Here is a 23,950-nt window from a genome sequence, read left to right as displayed (position 1 = left end):
CTCTCCAAATGCCGTCTTCCTAGTTACTTCTGCTTGAAGCATCATCAATGGAGACCAATAAAAAGCAAAACGCACAGTCATATGCCAAAAGAGGGAAAGAAACAAAAGACAAGAAATCAGATTTTGAGAATAGTCAGTACTACTATGCTTTTATAATATTTTCTTATCAGAAATATTTGGTGATGACACAAATATGAACCATATTGTTATCAACAACTACTATAACAATACATCTGAAACATGAAAAACAATCTCAATAGAAAGTTTTTCCTCAAATGGAATCTGAAATAAACAGGCTTTACTGCAGGTATCAAACATTGGATGTCTCTAATACAGATACCAAACATCAGATGTAAATATAAGTGTATTCAGGATTTTTGAAGGATGAGTGCACTATTACAAAGAGATGCATCTAAGTCCTAAGATATAAATTAGACCGGTTGACCTTTAAGTTCTTAATACTAAACTGTTAAATTTTAAAAATTCTAGATCCAACATATATAATACTACTAATTTTAAATTTTACTATACATATTAGATTAAATTATAAATTTCCAATGTAACACACTTAGAAATTTTGCAAGATTAAAGAAAAAAAACAAAAGAAAAATTAATTGAAACTCCAAAAGTGTTATCGATAACCACTTGGAGAGGTGTTACTAAAAAAAAGACAGATATAAGATTTAAATTTCTATCCCCACTTAAAAATGTGCACCAATCATCATCATCCTATTATATGATATTTTGAAAAAAAAAATATAACACTACTAAATATATATGATCTAGAAAGAGGAGCATAAGTTCACGTAAATCAATGAAATCCCCTTTAGATACGCCCCTGGATGAAAAATTAAAAATATAAAAGACAACAAATACAAACCATGTCATCACATATTTGAATAAATGACGTTCAAACAATTATTCAACTCAAATGGTTCTATTATCAATATTATGATAAATCAAAATCTAATAAAAGGAACCATGTAAATTCTTTTCTATTCTTTATTCACGTTTTATGTACCACTATGTATCGAACTACTTTTCAAAATTTGAACGTAAAAGAAATAATAATTTATGGGCGATGTCTTAATACTCGTACCCCAATACCTTTGAAATAAAAAAAAGATAGTAGTATAGTATATGCTTTAATATATTCAAAATTTAAAATGCAAGGTGAGATTTAGAGGCCGTCACGTTGGGGTTAATCATCGCATGACGCCACGTGGATAGCTGGTAGTCGTGGATCCCACCGCTGACGTGGTAATTAAAAAAAAAGAAGAGATTTATGGTAGAGGGTTTAGACTTTAGATAGGGGAGAAATATTAGGGAGCGATTAGTGTATATTATAGAGAGAGAAAGTAAAAGAGAGGAGGAGCAGATTTTAGAGCGAGAAACAAGGCGCGGAGAGGCCGTCCGAAATCAAGCACGCCGAGAGAGAGAGAGAGGGAGGAGAGAGAGAGAGAGAAAACTCTTTGCCATTTTTCTTCTTTCCTTCTTCGTCTTCGTTTTCTCCCTTTCTTCTAGGGCACAAAATATTCCTACTGTTTTCATTCCCAGAAAATATACATAACATATTCAAAGCTGCAACAAGAAGAAGGAAGAACAAGCTAGATCACTATAATTACAAATTTATACACTAAACTAATCATTTTTACTTTTAATTTTGTTAATTAAATAGATCTTGCTGCTTTGAATCTCTTATTTTTAGTTGAATCAATATACCGATCACATTTTGTATGTGCGATTCCTGGAAATTATTGATTGAGCTAAGGAGATCTGTCTTACAAGGTTCCGGACCGGATCTGTGGGAGATATTTAATCTGCCGTTGGTAGCGTCTGATGATAGAGGTATTGCAGGTTTAAGAAATCCGTCGGGAAAACGATGAAATGGGCAACATTGCTTAAAGACTTCAAAGAAAAAGTCGGTCTCGCTGCTCAGTCTCCTTCTGCTGCATCATCTCCTTCATCTTCTGCTTCCTCACCTTTTCGTGATAGCAATGCTTCTTTTCCCATACAAGACTTCACCTACTTCCCTTCAAGGTTTGACATCATTTCTTCAAAATAAATAAATAATAATATTCGTCTGAATTGAATTTTTTTTGGTTTTGTATTCGAGTTCTTGCTGCAATTCGTTATATCATTCCTTTTAATATTTTTGCCTAGTTCTGATTTGCCGTGCAATCCATGTGCTGAATTGGAGTTGTTTTTCAATAAGCTTTGCTCAATCAGATGCTAAATTTCATATGCACTCTGTTGAAATGAGCTCGTTAATTTTAACCTGTCAATGATCAGAATTATTTCCCATAGAATTTCATTTATACTGAGGATGCTAACCGTCTTATCTTTATAGCGAAGCCTGACCAGTTCGGATTGAGGTTTAGTTTTTGTTAAATAGTAAGCCTGTTTCAGTTCCTCCAGCAAAGGGTTCCGAGTGCCAAATGAAGCTGCAGTTCGGAAGCTGACTGTCTAGTTTGTGGGTTATGTTTAAACCTTCGGGGTGGCCCAGTGGTTTGGGCATGGGATTTGAGGTCTCAAGTTCGAAACCCCTTACCAGCGCAAGCAAGGGATTTGCCTAGTGCGGGTTACCTCTCCTGCGTGGTTTGCGATATATTGCATAGGAGCGGGGGTTTTATCCCGTGCTCACCCAAAGGGTAGCGGCTACGAGTTTTCCTTGTCATAAAAAAAACAAAAAGTTTGTGGGTCACGTTTTGCTTATCTTGTGCACTTTATCCTGCTTCCTATCCTTATGACACAAATGCAATTCGATGAACGAGTTTTCACTTGAATTTATTGATGAGCGATAAATAAGAACAGACTACATTTTTTTTCTCCTATCAAACTAACTACATCAAGTGCATGCAATTTGTGCACTCTTTAGTTCAATGATTTTCCCCCCATCCAAATTGTGGAAATAATTGTTCTGTGGTTACTGATAAAGAAGGCTCAATGACTGTTGAACTCTTCTTGGATTTTGTTAGTTCTACGGTTTATAAAGAGGCTACAAATCCTTTTTTTGTGAGCTTAACTGATCTATCCTTGTAAAACTTGCATCTTCTTGATGCCTTGAAATGAATCTACTTACTTTATCAAAAAAAAAAAAGACTGTTGAGGAGTCAATATTTTAATGGTCCATATCTTCTCTTTTCTTTAGAAATCATTTAAATCTGCAAGAGTGTCATAAAATATTAGAAAACTGCTTACCGAAGAGTGGAAATTAAGATGATATTGGTGTATGCTTTTTTTCTTCTCAAGTAAGGAAACTGTGTATGATTGATGATTTTACATGGAATTAGTTGTGCTGTTGTCTTTTACCTCTGTTAACTGGAATACAAAAGATTTCCCCAAGAGCATTTTGTCAATGTTGCTTGCGAACTAATGGATATAAGTCTTAATTAACCAATAGGGAGCCTATGTGGTAAGATTCTAGAGCTTGATGTAAAGACTAATGGAAAATTGAGAGGTATTGTCCTTACAACTTGAATCTGTAGGTGTCACTGGATTGCTATCTTCTTTATGTAGGTGATGGTGAATCAAATGATAGTAGGAACCTAGTGGATCTGTAAAATTAAATTATTGAACGTTATGGCCTGAAGTATGGGTATGATTATATGGGTTATTTTTGGAGAACATTTGCTAAGTTTCAAGGGTTTTGTAGTTGAATGGTTCCGCACTCATGTCTGTCCTTGAATAGTATTTTGTATATGAAGTAATAAATTGGACTTTTGTGGAGTGTTTGCCTGTTCCTAGTTGCACTACTGAGTGAAAAACTGGTATAATTTCTATCCCAGATAGTTTTGCAAATGACAAAGCACGTTAGTCCTGTACTCCTATATTACTCCTATCTCCTTAGAGGTGAAATGATCTTTGCCGTAACCATCTTGTCACTATACTGTTACACCAATGACTTCAGCTCATGTGTTTGACCTGTTGTAAGTTACTTCAATCATGTGTACTTTTTTTTCTTGAGATTGTACTATGATTTTTCAGGTTAACTATAAGTGAATTTTCATATGACATAAGTTCTTGTTGATTAATGTTTAAGGAGTTTTAGATCTAACTTTCCATTACGTTTTTTTTATTCTGTTATTTAAAACAGTGACAAACATGAACTGGAGTTGGATTTTAAGAGATATTGGGAAGAATTCCGCTCCTCAAGCTCGGAAAAGGTTATTTTTTTATATTATATATATATGAAACAAAGTAATGCTTGCTCTATTCATCGAAGTTATTAATGGGTCATTTCTTTTCTTTGTTTCAGGAGAAGGAAAAGGCCTTAAATTTGACTGTTGATGTTTTCTGTAGATTAGTGAAGCAACAGGCAAATGTAGCACAGTTGATTACTATGTATGGAAATTGTAGTTATAGCTGTTTGTGCAATTTGTTTTTGACTTCCATTTTATACTCCATGCACCTGAATCTGTACGGCTGTCAACACCTCTTTCTCTCCCACACTGAAAAAAATAAATGAAAATTAAAGCTACCCATGGTTATGTTATTATTTAGTCTAACCCCGTCAAATGCACTGAGACATGGATGATATTTTTATATGCTTTATTCTATTGTCAGCATATGGTTCTTAACCAGCACTTTGTTCCTTTTTACAGGTTAGTAGAGACACACATATTTTCCTTTGTTGTTGGAAGAGCTTTTGTAACAGATATTGAAAAGTTGAAACTTAGTAGCAAAATAAGATCGTTGGAAGTTGAAAGAGTGTTAAATTTTTTCTCTGAAGTTACCAAGGTTGTTTACTTTTCTGTTTATATCTGAAATTCTTGTTTCCTTCTGAGCCCATTCCTAGTTTGTGTTATTTATCTATGGGTGTTTGTTTTGATTATATTAAGCAGGATGGCATCCGGCCTGGTGCAAGTCTGTTGTATGCAATAGAGGTCCTTGTCTCTGGTGTATGTCCTCTACCCGCCTGACTTCTTCATATTTTGATTACTCTCTTTGTTTATGCTAATGAATTTTCATAGTATTTAGACTTCAGGTAATTTGTTTCTTTAAATGTCACTGGCATATGTCAATATCTTCATCAAATTGGCAATCTTAAATATAGAAATAGACACACTTTTATCAAGGTAGTAAATTTGTTACTCAGTATTGCAGTCTAATTTAGTCGTATATGAATTGTGTTACTCGGACTCTTCAAAATCCTTCCGCACCCATGTCGACACGACATGGGTGTGGGTGTGAGATCCACACTCGATTTGGTCAACTTACTTTGAGTGCTTTGACTACATATATGACCGAGAAGTATAGATTGATTGGGTATGTGTTTTAATTTTTGGATTTGTCAACATCAACATCCACAAATGGGATCTGGGGAGGGTAGGATCTAGGCAGAGTGGCAGACCTTATCCCTGCCTTTGCCAGATGAGTATGAGAATGCTTTGCTATTACACGAGATATTTTATGAATAAAATTTAAGGTGTTTATAAATAATTAAATATTTATTAGTTTTAGTTCAATAGCTTTAATTAATTGAGGTGTATACTTTCTATGTCTTATATACAATAATCTACACTCATGGGTGTGGCCTAGTGGTCAACGACGCGGGTTATGAACCATAAAAACAAGTTCAAATCCCAACAGAGACAAAAAAAAAGGTGTTTCTTTTCATCTGTCCTACCCTTGGTGGACCGAGTTACCTGATACTGATACCTGTTGTTGGTGGGAGGTGGTAGGTATCTTGTGGAATTAGTTGAGGTGCGTGAAAGCTATCCCGGACACCACAGTTATAAAAAAATAATACATTAATTGGTCATATCCCATCACCTGTATATGTACCTGAATCCTATGTGATGAAGAATCTGACCTTTAGATCCACACCCGAGTCCGAGCAACTTAGGGATGCAGAGCTGCTTAAGGTTCATGAGAGGATAGAGAAGAAACTTAGTTCTGTGATGTAAATCAAACTTTCCCAATTGTAACATATATATATGTATCTACAGCCTGTCGACAAACAATCTCTCCTTGATTCTGGAATCTTGTGCTGTCTCATTCATATTCTCAACTCTCTTCTTGGTCCTAATGAGGGATATTCGGGGCAAAAAGCTAGTAATGATGAGGGATTGATACTGACAGAGGAAAATCAGGATAACATGGAATCGAGCCGTCGGCTTGAGGTACCTTCCTTGAATGTTCTTTCTTCGTTATAACTTTTTAATTTCCGGTCTGTGCAGTTCAAAACAAACATTGTATTATGTTGTCAAGAGTTGTGATTTATTTGAGGATAATCAGAACTTCTTGAAGCAAAATTTCACCATTGTCACTTTATTTGCTTAATTGTATGAATTTTCAGAGGTTCAGATATTCTCATCCATGCAGGTTGAAGGAAGTGTAGTGCATATCATGAAGGCATTGGCCGCCCACCCTTCTGCTGCACAAAGTTTGATAGAAGACAACTCCCTCATGTTACTTTTTCAAATGGTTGCCAATGGTTCTTTAGTTGCTTTTTCTCAGTATAAGGAAGGCATCGTGCCACTGCATACCATTCAGTTACACAGACATGCTATGCAGGTAAAACTTATCCTGTAAAAGAGATTCACAATGCTGAAGCAGTGGGAGTAATTCCTTCTCAATTATATGATGAAATTTCAGTTCTTAATTCTCTTTCTGTTCTATATTGTTTACTCTCCAGATTCTTGGTCTTCTTCTGGGTAATGACAATGGTAGCACTGCCAAGTATATTCGGAAGCATCATTTGGTATGCCTTTCTAATTTGTTCTCTAGCTAATAGTGTGTTTAAATGGATTGTTGTAATCTGATAGAGTTATTTTTGTTACCTTTTGGTCCTTCACAAAAGTGGACATTTTTTTTCTTTGAGGATCTATGAATAAGGTTATTGGATAAGGCTTAATAATGTATCCTGCTTTCCTGTGCATAAGATCTTTAGATTGATCTATACTATCTCTGAAGGCGGTACACAAATTTCATGAGCATTTACAAAGTTTTTCCCAGACTCTAGGATTGCTGCTTCATAATTGATGAAATGCTGTTTAATTGATTTGTTGTTCAATATTTGTGGCGTACAAGAAATATGGAAAGACATATCCAAAATGAACCTCAGTGTGTTTTTTAAAACGGCAAAGGGTCAAATATACCCTTGTACTATAGGAAATAGTTCAAATATACCCCTCGTTATACTTTCGGTTCAAATATACCCCTACCATTATACTTTGGCACATATATACCACTAATTTTAACGGAGGGACACATGTCATCTTAGGAATCAAATAATCCACCCCCAATTTTAAATACCCAATTCTTTTAAAACCCATCCATTTAACCCATTCCCTCCGTTGACCCGGTTTGAACCAAACCCATTTTCATATATAGTCATCTTTAATTAAAATTTCTATAAAAATCAGTAATGATGCATTAGTCCAAAAGAAGTCCCATATGTTAAAGTGGGTGATAATGAAGTAACGAAACATTATCCAGAAGTGCAAGAGGAGTCCCTTGAGAACAGTACAAGACTCGAAAAACTTTTCAAAATCAAAATAGTCTTCCTCCATAGAAGAACTGTCATCATAGTGCAGACATGCCTTTGCCAGAAGAGGGACATTTGTTAGAGAGATTGAACTTAATGCATGGGTGAAATTAAAGGATCTCAACTTGGGGCATTAATTTCTACTACATTTGAAAATTTTGAAATTTCCAACACCAACTTCTCATGGCAAAGAGATATTAAAGTTCTGAGCAATTCAAAGAGATCGTGACATTACATAGCTCCGAATGATTAATCTTATCAAATCCTTGAATGTCCAATAGAGGATGTATTAAGCAATTATGAAGAGTGTCGATTTTGTGGAGGTTTTAAAAGAGAAGATGACTACGAAAATTGGTTTGGTTCAAACTGGGTCAGCGAAGAAATTGGTTCAAACCGGGTCAGCGAAGGTAACAGGTTAAATGGGTGGATTTTAAAAGAATTGGGTATATAAAATTGGGGGTGGGTTATTTGATTCCTAAGTTGACATGTGTCCCTTTGTTAAAATTAGGGGTATATATGTGCCAAAGTATAACGGTAGGGGTATATTTGAACCGAAAGTATAACGAAGGGTATATATGAACTATTTCCTATAGTACAAGGGTATATTTGACCCTTTGCCGTTTTTAAAATCTCGTTTGTGAATATGAAAACTAACAGTTCAATTGGATATCTCTTTTATTTATTTAGATTTGGTATTTGTTCTCTGTAGAATGGTTAATGCAGGCTATTTTCTCAAAATGTTGGATAAGAATTTGGTTCAACCATTTTAGATGTTTACATTGATGAGTATGTTCTGTTTCTCCGGTAGGGTTATTCCTCTCTTATGTGTGGATAAATTCTAGTCTCTCCTCAAGGAGGCTTGGGTCCCGTTCAACAAATTTTTATTATGAGAAGTCCTTTATTAGGATTTTTTTACCCTTAGGTGCTTGTCTCAATCATCATATGTAACCATCACATTTGGGAATCTTTTCTATACTTGTGTTCTCAAAGGAAAAAAATGCTTGTAGTGATAGCTTCTTGAGAAACTACTTTCTGAAGTCCTTTCTTGAGTCCTTTTGAGATTCAAGAAAAGCTATCCCAGCATTATGCTGAGGGCTTACTATCTGATAACAAGTGAGTTAATATTCAGAAGTCCTTGTATTGTCTGCATTTTTTTCAGAACGCATTGAAATACTCTTGTTTGGACTTGTCAAGAGATCTGAAACCTTTGGGTGCTTAATCTTTCTGTGGGGTTCGTGTCAGCATAATATGCACAATTTAGTAGTGCCATATTGCACACTTGGTTGATGCGAGTTTTAATTGAAGCATTGATGTCTAGGGCCTGATTGTAAGTTGGATGCATTAACTTGGATGTTGTATTGCGATGATTCAGGGTGAAGTCTCTTTTTCTTTTGTTCTTTCTGATTTTAATAATTGAGGGGTCACTCTGACCTTGTTCATCTTTTGAAATACTCGTATACAATTTACATGAGCAATGTGCCTCTTTTCATTCTTTTGGAGTCAGGTCATAGTTTCTTTTTTCTTGGTGACTTGCTGAATATATTTTACCATTTGGAAAATGAATGTTGGAATATTGTGGAGAATTGGTGTATATTATATTATCTGTTTCATTGTTACAGGGCTATTGTCATTTAGCACTGCACCCTTTGTACTAAAAAATTTGATATTCTTTGCATTTCTTTGCTGATGCTCATCATCTTTGATGCCCCAGATAAAAGTTCTTCTCTTGGCTGTTAAGGATTTTAACTCTGATTGTGGAGATTCTGCCTATACGATGAGCATTGTGGACTTGCTTCTTGAGTGTGTTGAATTGTCCTATAGGCCAGGTAACTCTCTTGCGTTTTCTTCCTGTAGCCAATGTCCTCATGTGATTATTGAAGGGTTGAAACTTTCTCTTAAACTGTTGGGCCATCGTTCTGCAGTTCTGCAGACTATACTTTCAGAAAATAATCCGTTGGGTCCTTTATCCGTTCATAGCCTTATTTTTTTGTCTCTGTTTGTTGCTGATTCTAGAAAACTTTGACTTGTAGAGGCTGGTGGGATCAGGCTTAGGGAGGATATCCACAACGCTCATGGTTATCAGTTCTTGGTTCAGTTTGCTTTAATTCTCGCTAAGGGTCAAGATCAGAATTCTCATTTTAAGTTCCTTCCTGATCAAGGAGTTACTTCGGATTATCCTCATTTGGCTAATCACGTGGGTAAAAGCGACTTGGAGGAAAAAAGAGAGGATGCTTTATCACAAGATGTGTCCCCTACACTCTCTAGGTTACTTGATGTACTAGTTAGTCTTGCTCAAACTGGCCCTACTGGTGCATCTGGCTTAAAAGCTTCAAAAGCTTCTCATGTTAAGCCTAGTGGGCATGGCAGAAGTCGTACGTCATCAGCTGACAGAATCGTTGATGATATCTGGGATAAGGATATTGACAAAGTTAAAGACCTGGAAGCTGTTCAGATGTTGCAAGATATTTTTCTGAAGGCTGATAGCAGGACGCTGCAGGGTGAAGTACTCAACAGAATGTTCAAAATATTCTCAAGCCATCTTGACAATTACAAGCTTTGTCAGCAGTTACGGACCGTGCCTCTGTTGATCCTTAACATGGATGGTTTCCCACCATCCTTGCAAGAGATAATTTTGAAGATACTTGAATATGCAGTGACTGTTGTAAATTGCATACCTGAGCAAGAGTTACTTTCACTTTGTTGTTTGTTGCAGCAACCAATCACACCCGATTTGAAGCATACAATTTTGTCTTTCTTTGTAAAGCTCTTATCCTTCGATCAACAATACAAAAAAGTTCTAAGGGAAGTTGGTGTATTGGAGGTTCTGCTGGAGGATCTGAAACAACACAAGTTTCTTTGTGGTTCAGAGCAGCATGCTGATGACCCTAATCATTTTGAAAGGAAATCGGGTTCAAGCTCAAGCAGCTTTAAGAAACACTTGGACAATAAGAATGCTATACTTTCTTCACCCAAACTAGCAGAATCTGATTCAGGGAAATTCCTTCTTTTTGAAGTTGAAGGCACAGTAGGAGTTGCCTGGGACTGTATGGTCTCATTGTTGAAGAAAGCAGAAGTAAATCAAGCATCATTTCGATCAGCTAGTGGGGTGACTATTATACTCCCTCTCTTGGCATCTGACATTCATCGTCCAGGTGTCCTTAGGGTGTTGTCATGCTTAATTATTGAAGATGTGGCACAGGTAAAATCTGAAGTTTTTATTTTGTAATAATCACCAAAAATACTCCAAAAGTGCTCTTTTATTTTTTGTGCCTCGCATTTGATGAAATATTAATGTAAAGTCTTTAGAGTTACTTTTCTTACAAATCCTAGTTCCGTAAGTTACTATTCTAAAAGCTACCAAACTTTCAAACCCTCCCCCCCCCTAAAATTGATGGATCTTACATACTTTGGTGCGTATTGTTTGTATGATTTCTGAATATGTTCTTCCCTAGTTGATGGAGCGAACCGTACCATTGGTGAAATTTTAGATCAGGTTGCTAAGCATGAAATCTTTTGGAATATAAATTTCCTGCTGATGTACCCGTGTTTCTTGATAGTCGATATGCTTTTGCAAGTGTGAGGAGGCTGCAGACAGAGCTGGAAATTACTTGGATAAATAAAGATTGTTGAACTGTTAAGAGTCATTTGGTGTTGAGGTATATGGTAAAATAATCCCAGGATAAATTGTAGGATTATTTTATCCCATGTATTGTTGGAGGTATTAGGTAGTCCTTGGATTATTTTTCCCACCATTTTTGCCATAGTGTAGTCCTTGGACTATTTTTTCCACCATTTTTGCCATAGTTATCCCATTTACATGGTGGAATAACTTATCCTGGGATAACTTATTCCGGGATTAATTATCTCGAGATAACTTGTTCCCAACCAAGTTGCTTTGGTATTCTCGGAAGAACATGGTGCCTTCGAAAATAGCTGCTATCTCTTTAAGTTTTAGTTTATGGCAATCTGCGTCTTCACCAGTTAGTTGCTAGTATTATCCTCTTAGCTTATAAATTCCTCCCTGTACTGTAACAATAGATTAAATTCATATGGAATGTATATCTGATACGTCTTTTGTTTGTCATATAAGTCGGATTGGTTCCCATGCATATTTTCTGATCCTAGATTATGTCTTGTTTTGAATATTTTCTGCAAAAAAAGGTTGACGGTATCTGTTTTTGTCAGGCCCATCCGGAGGAGTTAGGAGCACTGGTTGACATTTCAAAAAGTGGGATGATTACAAGTGCTTTGGGAACTCATTACACACTTCATAATGATGCCAAGTGTGACACTTTTGGAGCTCTATGGCGCATCCTAGGAGTTAATAGTTCAGCTCAGAGGGTCTTTGGTGAAGCCACTGGGTTCTCTCTTTTGTTGACCACACTTCATGGTTTCCAAAGTGAAGGAGAACCCGCAAATCAATCAAATTTGACAATTTACTTTAAAGTGTTCACATACTTGTTACGCCTAATGACAGCAGCTGTTTGTGATAACACTATTAACAGGACAAAGTTGCACGCAGTCGTATCTTCTCAGACATTTTATGACCTTCTGTCTGATTCTGGCTTGATAAGTGTTGATTGTGAACGACAAGTTGTACAGCTATTGTTGGAGCTTGCTCTTGAGATAGTGCTTCCTCCCTTCGTGATGTCTGAGGGTGCCACATTATCTAATGCCTCTGACGAGGAAACAACTGGATTTATTCTAGTTACCCCATCTGGAACTTTTGTCCCTGACATGGAACGCGTCTATAATGCTGGTGCTGTGAGGGTGCTCTTGCGTGCTTTGTTGCTGTTTACTCCAAAGTTGCAATTAGAGGTACTAAACCTTGTTGATAAGCTTGCTCGTGCTAGCGCCTACAACCAGGAAAACCTTACATCTGTAGGTAAGAAGAGATTTACTTTCCGTCAATCTTTCAGTTCTAATCCCATATTAATAATTGTTGATCGTCAGGTTGCGTGGAACTTCTCCTTGAAACAATTTACCCCTTCCTATCGGGGTCATCGCCGATACTTTCTCACGCTTTGAATATCATCGAAGTTCTTGGGGCATACAGGTAATGTCACTCGACTGCTATTGACCAAGCCATAAAGATGTAAACTACTCTTGTGTTGGACACAGAGACAGGTTTTGGATAAGTGCAAAATTAGTGTTAATATTAAATGAGTTTAATTTGTATATTTTATTTATAAAATAGTCTCAAATTAACAAGGAATACTAAATTAATGACCATCAGACCAACGGTGTAAAGAACATACTCCATTTATTTAATGTATCTCAACAGAAATTTTAATGATTATCAGACCAAAGGTTAATTAATGTACTTCTTTCTAAAAAAAAGGTTAGTTAACGTACTTCATATATACAGATAGTGGTATACTGGTATTGTTCATTCCTTTTGAATATAAAGACAATACTATATTCAAAATAGTACTCTCAATGAATACTTGAAGTAAGCAAGACACTAGATTTGGTGAAATCTAAACCCACATTGCATCTGGGGGACAGTGTGGAAGGAGAGGTATAGCAGAAATTTTGAAAATATATCCAATCCATTCACAAGGTTAAATGGAATTGCATTGTATCTCTATTTTTTTTTGGTGTAAACAGATAGGATTAGAGGCTTCTGATCAATTTCTAGAATTCCTAGGATCCTTGTAAGTATTACTGTTCTGCTTTTTGTTCTTTTCTAAAAAGGTCTCCGGCATATCCTTAAATGCTGAAGAATACAAAGTTACCATCAAAAAGAAAAACTTTAAGTATAATCCTTATGGCCAAGTCTAACCCAGTGTTATGCAATATGAAAGACTCGTTGGTTGAAATTTCTTCCATGCTATGCCAACACCATCAGCATTGTTGAATTGGCCTACATTGGTGGGATGTGGATTTCTTGGTCTCGTTACATGGTCTTAGGCAATCCTCACCTCATGAACTAGATTTTGGGGCTGAGTTAGGTCCAACTTCCATTTATTATCATGGTTTTCAGGCCTGACTCATCCCAGTGCTTTGTTCTCAGTTTTGGACCCTCAAATTATGTTGTTCAAGCTCTACTTTGCAGACCTGGGCATGTTGAGTTATCCCACATCCAGGGATGTGGATTTCTTGGTCTCCTTATATGGTCTTGGGAAATCCTCCCCTCATGAGCTAGATTTTGGGGTTGAGTTATTTCCAAGGTCATTTCTTATCTATTAATCTATCACCATGGCCATCCTTTTTTTTTTAATCAAGTAAACGTATTTTCATTCATACACATGACAAGATGGCCGTATACAAGGGGTATACCAAAAGGTAAAGAATCAATAAAAAGATATGATACTCTACAAGTTCCACCCAGTCTAGCCTTCCATCCTTCCGAGTGTAGGGAGTCAGTGTCTTTTTTTCTGTCTAGTAGAAAAACGGGGTGTTCCAAATGAATAAGCTGAGGTTCTGACTTTAAAAGCATTTCAGGAAGGAACCTATTTTGTTTTCAGACACTTTCTTTGTTTGTCCTTGAATTATGTAAATATCTTTTCTACCTAATGTGTTGTCCGTGCTTCCTATATTGCTGGCAACTGTTGTTTGCTTTAGTGTGCAGATACATAAACTAACAATAGTCATGATGGCAGGTTATCTGCATCTGAACTTCGAGTGCTCGTTAGATACATTCTGCAGATGCGACTAGTCACTTCGGGTCGTTATCTAGTTGATATGATGGAAAGGTTGATTCTTACAGAGGATATGGCCTCAGAAGATGTCTCCCTAGCACCGTTTGTCGAGATGAACATGAGCAAGGTTGGGAGTGCTTCAATCCAAGTGCCCTTAGGAGAAAGGTCTTGGCCACCTGCTGCTGGTTATTCTTTTGTTTGTTGGTTTCAGTTCCGAAATTTATTCAAGTCACAGGCAAAGGACAATGATGCTTCTAAAATGGGATACACTAAAGGGCAAGGCGTAGGTGGGCAGCATCATGGGCCACATGCCCTGAGGATATTTTCTGTTGGAGCAGTAGACAATTCAAGCACTTTCTATGCCGAACTTCGTCTTCAGGAGGATGGTGTTCTCACCCTTGCAACTAGCAATTCTTCCTCTTTGTCATTTTCAGGATTAGAAATGGAGGAAGGGAGGTGGCATCACCTTGCTGTTGTGCATAGCAAACCAAATGCGCTGGCTGGCCTCTTTCAGTCTAGCTTTGCTTATGTTTACCTCAATGGAAAGTTAAGACACACTGGTCGATTAGGATATTCTCCTTCTCCAGCTGGCAAGTCGTTGCAGGTGATTGTTGGTACCCCGGTTGCTTGTGCACGAATTAGTGACTTGTCATGGAAGCTTAGATCTTGCTTTCTTTTTGAAGAAGTTCTTTCCCCTGGTTCAATCTGTTTTATGTATATTCTTGGAAGAGGGTATAGGGGTCTCTTCCAGGACACAGATTTGCTGCAATTTGTTCCTAATCAGGCCTGTGGAGGTGGCAGCATGTCAATTTTAGATTCTTTGGATGCTGACTTACCTCTGGCTTCCAACCCCCAAAAGCCAGATAATGCTGGAAAGCCAGGGAGTGTGCAGTGTGATCGGAGTGGATTTGTTTGGGATTTGGACAAATTAGGGAATCTCTCCCTTCAACTTTCTGGTAAGAAGCTCATTTTTGCATTTGATGGGACAAGTACAGAGTTACTTCGAGCTTCTGGAACATTCTCTGTGCTCAATCTGGTTGATCCAATGTCAGCTGCCGCTTCTCCTATTGGAGGTGAGTAGATTAATTTTAATCTTTGTTTTTCTCGTTACTGGTAAATATCTCAAATCAAAGTGAGAATTACAATTTATTTCAGCTGTTTTCTTTTCTAAGTCCTGATTATCCACAGGTATACCACGCTTTGGACGACTTATTGGGGATGTCTATATTTGCAAGCATTGTGTTATTGGTGAGACAATCCGTCCCATTGGTGGCATGGCTGTCATTCTAGCTCTTGTAGAAGCAGCTGAAACGAGGGACATGCTGCACATGGCTTTGACATTACTTGCTTGTGCTCTTCATCAAAATCCACAGAATGTTAGAGACATGCAGCAATACAGGGGATACCATTTGCTTGCTCTCTTTTTGCACCGGCGAATGCCATTATTTGACATGCAATCACTTGAAATTTTTTTCCAGATTGCTGCATGTGAGGCTTCTTTCTCTGAACCAAAGAAGTTCTATAGTTCCCAGAAGACACTGCCACCTGTCACACCCGTCAATGAAGGAAGCATTGAAGACCTTACTTTATCCAAATTCCGGGAAGAATTTTCTTCAGTTGGATCTCATGGAGACATGGATGATTTTTCTGCACCTAAAGATTCCTTGAGTCAGATTTCTGAGCTTGAAAATGCTGAAATGCCAACCGAAACATCCAATTGCATTGTTCTTTCAAATGCCGATATGGTTGAGCATGTTTTATTGGACTGGACTGTTTGGGTAACAGCCCCAATTCCAATACAGATTGCTTTACTGGGCTTCCTTGAGCATCTTGTTTCAATGCATTGGTACAGGAATCATAATCTGACAATTCTGCGCAGAATTAACCTTGTTCAACATTTACTTGTTACTTTACAAAGAGGTGATGTGGAAGTACCGGTGCTAGAAAAATTAGTTGTATTGTTAGGTGTTATATTGGAGGATGGATTCTTACCCTCTGAACTGGAGCAAGTGGTTAGATTTGTGATAATGACATTTGATCCACCAGAGTTAACATCACGGCATCAAATAATGAGAGAATCTATGGGGAAGCATGTTATTGTAAGGAACATGTTGCTTGAGATGCTGATTGATCTGCAAGTGACAATAAAATCAGAGGATTTGCTAGAGCAGTGGCACAAAATTGTTTCATCAAAATTAATAACTTATTTTCTTGATGAAGCTGTACATCCTACAAGTATGAGGTGGGTCATGACTCTTCTTGGTGTGTGCCTTGTGTCTTCTCCAACATTTGCACTTAAATTTCGCTCCAGTGGAGGCTATCAAGGTTTGGCGAGAGTACTTCCGAGTTTCTATGACTCCCCTGATATATACTATATCCTGTTTTGTCTTATTTTTGGCAAACCTGTATACCCAAGACTGCCTGAAGTTCGGATGCTAGACTTTCATGCCCTAATGCCAAGTGATGGCATTTATGGAGATCTGAAATTTACTGAGCTGTTGGAATCTGTGATTGCTATGGCAAAGGCAACTTTTGATAGGTTGTCTATGCAGGCAATGCTTGCCCATCAAACTGGCAACCTTTCCCAGATCAGTGCTGGAGTTGTAGCAGAGCTGGCAGAAGACAATACTGACATAGCTGGAGAGCTTCAGGGTGAGGCTCTCATGCACAAAACTTATGCGGCACGGCTGATGGGTGGTGAGGCTTCAGCACCTGCTGCTGCTACCGCTGTCCTTAGGTTCATGGTTGATCTTGCAAAAATGTGTCTATCTTTCTCAGCTGTTTGCCGAAGAGCAGATTTTCTTGAAAGTTGCATCGACCTTTATTTTTCTTGTGTCAGGTTCATTCAAAATTTCCTTCCTGTATGCTTATAGTTATTTTATATTTGACTATATTAAAGGTATTCTTTGCTTGCTTTTCATTTTTTTCTGTTCTCTGACATGTAGGGCTGCACAAGCTGTGAAAATGGCTAAAAAACTTTCTGTAACAGTGGAAGAGAAGAACTTAAATGACGGTGATGAAACTAGTAGCTCCCAAAATACTTTCTCTAGTTTGCCTCATGAACAGGAACAGTCAGCCAAGACCTCTATAAGTATGGGAAGCTTTCCTCAGGGACAGACTAGTACAAGTTCTGAAGATATGCCGGTGATGTCGAACAATGTAGGTACAACAGATGTTGATGTTACTTCATCCCAGCCAGGTTATGTCAAAGCAGTACAGGAAGAAGCACAAGCCACTGCAGCAATAGACAATGATGTTGTTGACCATGCTTCTGCTGTCACATCCAGCAGCAAACATCTTAGCTTCCGCGATGTGAAACTCACAGTAGATCCCGTCCGGCAAACTGATTCACTGAGTTCAGCATCCTTTAACATGTTTGAATCTCCTATATTGTCGGAGAGATCCTACTCCCAAATGGCGCAAACCCCATCCACTTCTCCAGTGGTGACTTCTTGGATGGGAGGTGAATCAAAAGTCAACCTAGCATCAACACCCCTGATGGAGTCTGCTGCATCTATCAGTGAATTGGATTCTTCTCCTGAGATGAAATCCGCTTCTCAAGGACAATCTGCTGCAAACACGATGTTTATGATTGGTTCAAATTTGCTTCTTGAGGTGGATGACTGTGGGTATGGTGGAGGGCCATGCTCTGCTGGAGCTACAGCTGTTCTTGATTTTATGGCGGAAGTTTTATCTGGATTGGTAACTGAACAAGTGAAGTCGGTACCTGTCATCGAGGGTATTTTGGAGAGTGCTCCATTGTATGTTGATGCTGAATCTGTTTTGGTATTTCAGGGACTGTGCCTCACTAGACTACTGAACTTCCTCGAAAGGCGTCTTTTGCGGGATGATGAGGAAGATGAGAAAAAGTTGGATAAGGGTCGTTGGTCTCTTAACTTGGAAGCATTATGCTGGCTGATAGTAGATAGAGTTTATATGGGTGCTTTTCCTCGGCCTGCTGGTGTACTGAAGACTCTGGAGTTCTTGTTATCTATGCTACAGTTGGCTAATAAGGATGGGCGCGTTGAAGAAGCTGCTCCAACTGGGAAAGGAATCCTGTCCATTGGTAGAGGAAGTAGACAACTCGATGCTTATGTACAAGCGATTCTGAAGAACACCAACAGAATGATTTTATTCTCTTTCCTCCCATTGTTCTTGATAACCATCGGAGAAGATGAACTACTTTCTTCTTTAGGTTTGCAAGTGGAGCCAAAGAAAAGAGTACACTTGAACCCATCCTCGGAGGATAGTGGAATTGATGTTTGCACGGTGTTACAGTTGCTAGTCGCTAATAGAAGGATAATATTTTGTCCCAGCAACATTGACACTGATTTAAATTGCTGTCTTTGCATAAATCTAATTTCTCTTCTTCGCGATCATAGGCGTCATGCACAGAACATGGCTATTGATATTCTCAAGTATCTGCTAGTACACCGAAGGGCTGCACTTGAAGATTTTCTTGTCTCTAAACCAAATCAAGGACCTCCTTTGGATGTTCTTCATGGCGGTTTTGACAAGCTCTTAACTGGAAACTTACCTGCATTTTTTGAGTGGCTTCATAGTTCTGAACAAGAAGTTAATAGAGTGTTGGAACAGTGCGCTGCCATTATGTGGGTTCAGTTTATTACTGGGTCAGCTAAGTTTCCTGGGGTGAGGATTAAAGGCATGGATGGTCGACGTAAGAGAGAAATGGGGAGGAAACTAAAGGAGATCTCAAAGTTGGATGGAAGACATTGGGAGCAGATAAATGAACGAAGAATTGCTCTTGAGTTGGTTCGCGATGCAGTGGCTACTGAACTAAGAGTAATTCGCCAGGATAAGTATGGGTGGGTGCTACATGCAGAGAGTGAGTGGCAGACTCATCTACAACAACTTGTCCATGAGCGAGGAATCTTCCCATTGAATAAGTCCTCTCATAGTGAAGAATCTGAGTGGCAGCTTTGCCCCATTGAAGGTCCATATAGGATGCGGAAGAAGCTCGAGCGTTGCAAATTAACAATTGACACTATCCAAAATGTTCTGACTGGACAATTTGAGTTAGGAAGGCTAGAACTTTCAAAGGAGAGGACTGAGAATGAAACTAATGCCTCTGATGGTGAGTCTGATATTTTTTTCAATCTCATGAGTGAAAATCCACAACAGGACTCTTTCAGTAGTGAACTTTATGATGGATCAACTTTCAAAGACTCGGATGATGTTAGAGATGCAGCTTCTAGTAGAGCTGGATGGAATGATGACCATGATAGTAGCATTAATGAAACGAGTCTCAGCTCTGCTCTTGAACTTGGACCCAAGTCGAGTAGTGCTTCCATTCATAAAGCTGAGAGTGTTCAACGGAAGTCGGAACTAGGATCTCCCAGGCAATCTTCTTCTCTAAAAGCTGATGAAACAAGAACGGCGGAGGACAAACCGGAGAAGGAACTAAGTGATAATGGTGAATACTTGATTAGACCTCATTTGGAACCTTCTGAGAGAATAAAGTACAAATATAACTGCGAGAGAGTGGTTGGTCTTGATAAACATGATGGTATATTTCTGATTGGAGAATTATCATTGTACATCATTGAGAATTTTTTCATCGATGACTCTGGGTGCATATGTGAAAAAGAATGCGAAGATGGTCTATCTATCATCGATCAGGCTTTAGGTGTAAAAAAGGATTTTTCGTGTAGCATGGACTCCCACTCAAAGTCAAGTTCTTCCTGGGCTGTAACAACAAAGGCCTATGTTGGGGGACGGGCATGGGCATATAATGGTGGCGCATGGGGAAAGGAAAAGGTTTGTACTAGTAGTAATGTGCCCCATCTTTGGCATATGTGGAAGCTTGATAGTGTTCATGAGATTCTAAAGCGTGATTATCAACTTCGGCCTGTTGCCATTGAGATCTTTAGCATGGATGGCTGCAATGATCTTCTGGTTTTCCACAAAAAGGAGAGAGAAGAGGTTTTCAAGAATTTGGTGGCCATGAATCTTCCCAGGAACACCATGTATGTTTTACTCTAATTTGCTCAAGTCTTTTGCTTCTCTAATCTAGCAATTGAATTGTTGGTTCCACTCTATTTTTATTTACTTTTCAATTAGGTCACCAAAGATTAATTATACATAGCTGCAAACCAACATGGCTCTTTTCTAGAATGCTATGATGGTATTACTTATAGTGTTGTGGCTGGTTTCCTACGGATTAGGTGTACCAGTTTGTTTGTTATTTTGGGATTAAAGAACACAGGGTAAAATCAACTGACTTTGTGCTTAATTGAGTAATACTTTTGCTTTAATCGATCTTCATAAATCTTTTTTCTTTGTTGTCTTCTAAGGAAGTCATTGCCTATTTTACAGGTTGGACACAACAATATCAGGGTCCGTAAAACCAGATAGCAATGAAGGGAGCCGTCTTTTCAAGGTTATGGCAAACTCATTCTCTAAGAGATGGCAAAATGGTGAAATTAGCAATTTCCAGTACCTCATGCACCTCAACACGCTCGCCGGGCGTGGTTATAGTGATCTCACCCAGTATCCTGTGTTCCCCTGGATTTTAGCAGATTATGAGAGTGAGAATCTGAATTTCTCAGATCCCCAAACTTTCCGGAATCTTGATAAACCAATGGGCTGTCAAACAGCGGAAGGTGAAGAGGAATTCAGAAAAAGGTTGGTGCTTTACCACTCAATTAGAAATTCTGTTGAGTTCACATTTTATTGGAACCATTTGCCCTTCTTGATCTTTTAACTTCTCCGTGATTGTTATATTTTATGTTTGTCCATGTTTCAGATATGAGAGCTGGGATGATCCTGAGGTTCCCAAATTCCATTATGGTTCTCACTACTCTAGTGCTGGAATTGTCCTATTCTACCTCATACGCCTTCCCCCATTCAGTGTTGAAAATCAGAAGCTGCAGGGTGGTCAATTTGATCATGCTGATCGTCTTTTCAATAATATAAAGGACACCTGGCTGAGTGCTGCAGGTAAAGGCAATACATCAGATGTTAAAGAATTAATTCCAGAGTTCTTTTATATGCCAGAGTTCCTGGAGAATATGTTCGATCTTGACCTTGGTGAGAAACAGTCTGGAGAGAAGGTTTGTCTTGCTTCTCTGTATTCTTTTTAGATATTCCTCTTTTTGTGAGAAGTAACTTGTCTAAATAGAACAACTTCCATGCTAATCCAGATAAGTCTCCTAATAGTGTATGGTTCTTCACCAGGTTGGCGATGTTGTATTGCCTCCATGGGCTAAAGGTAGTGTTCGAGAGTTTATTAAAAGGCATAGAGAAGCACTGGAGTCTGATTATGTTTCAGAGAATCTGCATCACTGGATAGACCTAATCTTTGGCTACAAACAGAGAGGGAAAGTAAGTGTTTAGATGTTCTTCTGTCATTGCATCTCGATTACATCATAATGTGAATATGAGGTTCTTTCTATGTTTTTTTTCAACCAAGTAATACATTTTTATCAATGAAGGGCAACAAACGCCCATATACAAGAAGTTAACCCAAAATGTAGGAAACTTCACAAAAACATATGATTCTCTACAAACTATATCCAATCTTGTACACTTAGGAACCTCATAGGTGCACCAAAGTGAGTTAAGGAATAAGAGGTTGCTCCTCAAATGATTAAAATCATTTTCTGTTCCATCAAAAACTTTCCTATTTCTCTCCCCATACAGTCCACATAGGTTCCTTCTATGTTTTACTTGTTAAATCTGAAGTTTGATTGGCATTGTGTTTTATGCAAGCACTAAACAACATATTGCCTGGAATACTGATCAATTCTTTCACTGTCAATTATTTGTCTTTCGTTAAGTCGTTGCTTTTCCTGGATAAATTACCGCATTCTTGTTACCATTTCTCACATGATTTGTTAGAATTTGAGAGTCAATTATTTTACCCCTTCTGATATGGCTCTCTCTCTTCTTGAATAGAAAAATAAACTGTAAATGTTTTGTTGTTGTCAGGCAGCTGAAGAAGCAGTTAATGTCTTCTATCACTACACTTATGAAGGCAGTGTTGACATTGACTCGGTTAGTGATCCAGCAATGAAAGCCTCAATTCTTGCTCAAATTAATCACTTTGGGCAAACGCCAAAACAACTATTCCTCAAACCCCATGCCAAGAGGCGAACTAATCGGAAGCTTCCTCCTCACCCTTTGAAGTACTCTCAGCATCTTGTTCCGCACGAGATTCGTAAAACCTCATCTTCTATATCTCAGATTGTCACATCCGGTGACAAAATTCTAGTGGCAGGGGCAAATACCTTGCTGAAACCTAGAACATTCATTAAATATGTTGCCTGGGGTTTTCCTGACCGCAGTTTGAGATTTATTAGCTATGATCAAGATAGGCTTCTCTCCACTCATGAGAATCTTCATGGAGGGAACCAGATACAGTGTGCCAGTGCTAGTCATGATGGCCACATTCTAGTTACAGGGGCTGACGAGGGATTGGTTTGTGTTTGGAGGATTGGTAAAGAGGCACCCCGTTCTGTAAGGCGCTTGCAGTTGGAGAAGACTCTCTGTGCTCATACAGGCAAAATCACATGCCTACAAGTTAGTCAGCCATACATGATGATTGTGAGTGGATCGGATGACTGCACTGTTATCTTGTGGGACCTTAGCTCCATGGTTTTTGTTAGGCAGCTTCCTGAGTTACCCGCTCCTGTTTCAGCAATTTATGTGAATGATCTGACTGGAGAAATTATTACTGCTGCTGGTGTAATGCTTGCTGTTTGGAGCATCAATGGGGATTGCCTTGCTGTCATCAACACATCACAGCTTCCGTCGGACTTCATCCTTTCACTTGCTGGTTGCACATTCTCTGATTGGCTGCAAACTAACTGGTATATTTCAGGCCACCAGAGTGGAGCCATTAAAATTTGGAGAATGGTGCATTGCTCTTGCGAGGACAGTGGCCAAAGCAAATCAAGTGGGAATCCTACTGGAGGGTTAGGACTCGGGGATAGTGTACCAGAGTACAGGCTGATCCTTCACAAGGTACTAAAGTTTCATAAGCATCCTGTAACTGCCCTCCACCTTACTAGTGATCTGAAACAGTTGTTGAGTGGAGATTCTGGAGGACATTTGCTTTCGTGGACACTCTCTGAAGAGGGCATGAAAAGCATGATTAGTCGGGGGTGATTCTGGGATTAGCAATGTGTGTTTGTATTCTAAAAATATACTTGGCTTCTTAGGGGCAATTAAAGGACAACCTGAATGGTTTCAATCCACTCAGGGAGCAACATGAATTCGTGTGCACGTTGCACAGTAACCGCTGATAAGATTGCTGACTTGGAACAGATCCAAGGAATCAGAAGGATCTGTGTATTGGCACTTCCTGGAAGACATGAAACATATGATCTTTCTTGAGCAAGTGCCTAGTGGCTCCAGATGTAGGACTCGGGAACAAGTTGGTTGCAAATGTTGTTGTCGATTATTGTAGAGGGATTTTGGGTATTGGGATGGGAGATTGGTGGGTCTCTTGAAGCTGTTGTACATAGGACGGTAATTGACAGTGTATACTGAGGTTGTAAATGTGCAAGTTTTTGCCAGGAACATCATGTTGGCTGTAATTTGATCCAGCTAACTTTAGGGGCAGATGTAGCAGTTCGTTTTGGCTTCACTTCATTTAAATGATTGCAAGGGGAAGTTGCAGGCCTGTTTTTGCTTTGTAAAAAAAATATATTCTCCCAGGTTATTTATTAAGATTGAATTGGGGTCATATGCTCCTTGGTTTTCCTGTTAGAAAGGCAGTTGCTTGCTGTTTTTTTTTTTTTTTCCTCTTTTCCTTTTATTATTCTTGGTTGGTCTCTAGTATTTAGTCCAA

General features: G+C 38.5%; 1 protein-coding gene across 1 annotated transcript; it reads left to right on the top strand.

Annotated features, from left to right (window-relative positions):
* The first annotated feature begins 1,334 nt into the window (after positions 1-1,334).
* Positions 1,335-23,897, top strand: LOC125871678 (protein SPIRRIG). Its single transcript, XM_049552320.1, has 19 exons — positions 1,335-2,040; positions 4,097-4,166; positions 4,259-4,344; positions 4,605-4,740; positions 4,845-4,901; positions 5,952-6,125; positions 6,328-6,519; positions 6,641-6,706; positions 9,204-9,318; positions 9,523-10,691; positions 11,678-12,377; positions 12,446-12,548; positions 14,098-15,209; positions 15,325-16,975; positions 17,082-20,123; positions 20,473-20,781; positions 20,903-21,209; positions 21,334-21,480; positions 22,087-23,897. The coding sequence occupies exons 1-19, from the start codon at positions 1,883-1,885 to the stop codon at positions 23,263-23,265; spliced, it is 10,773 nt and encodes a 3,590-aa protein (XP_049408277.1). The 5' UTR covers positions 1,335-1,882; the 3' UTR covers positions 23,266-23,897.
* The last annotated feature ends 53 nt before the right edge of the window (positions 23,898-23,950 follow it).

Source organism: Solanum stenotomum, chromosome 7 (genome assembly GCF_019186545.1).
Source record: "Solanum stenotomum isolate F172 chromosome 7, ASM1918654v1, whole genome shotgun sequence".
Taxonomy (NCBI): domain Eukaryota; kingdom Viridiplantae; phylum Streptophyta; class Magnoliopsida; order Solanales; family Solanaceae; genus Solanum; species Solanum stenotomum.
This window is presented reverse-complemented; position numbering and strand designations above follow the sequence as displayed.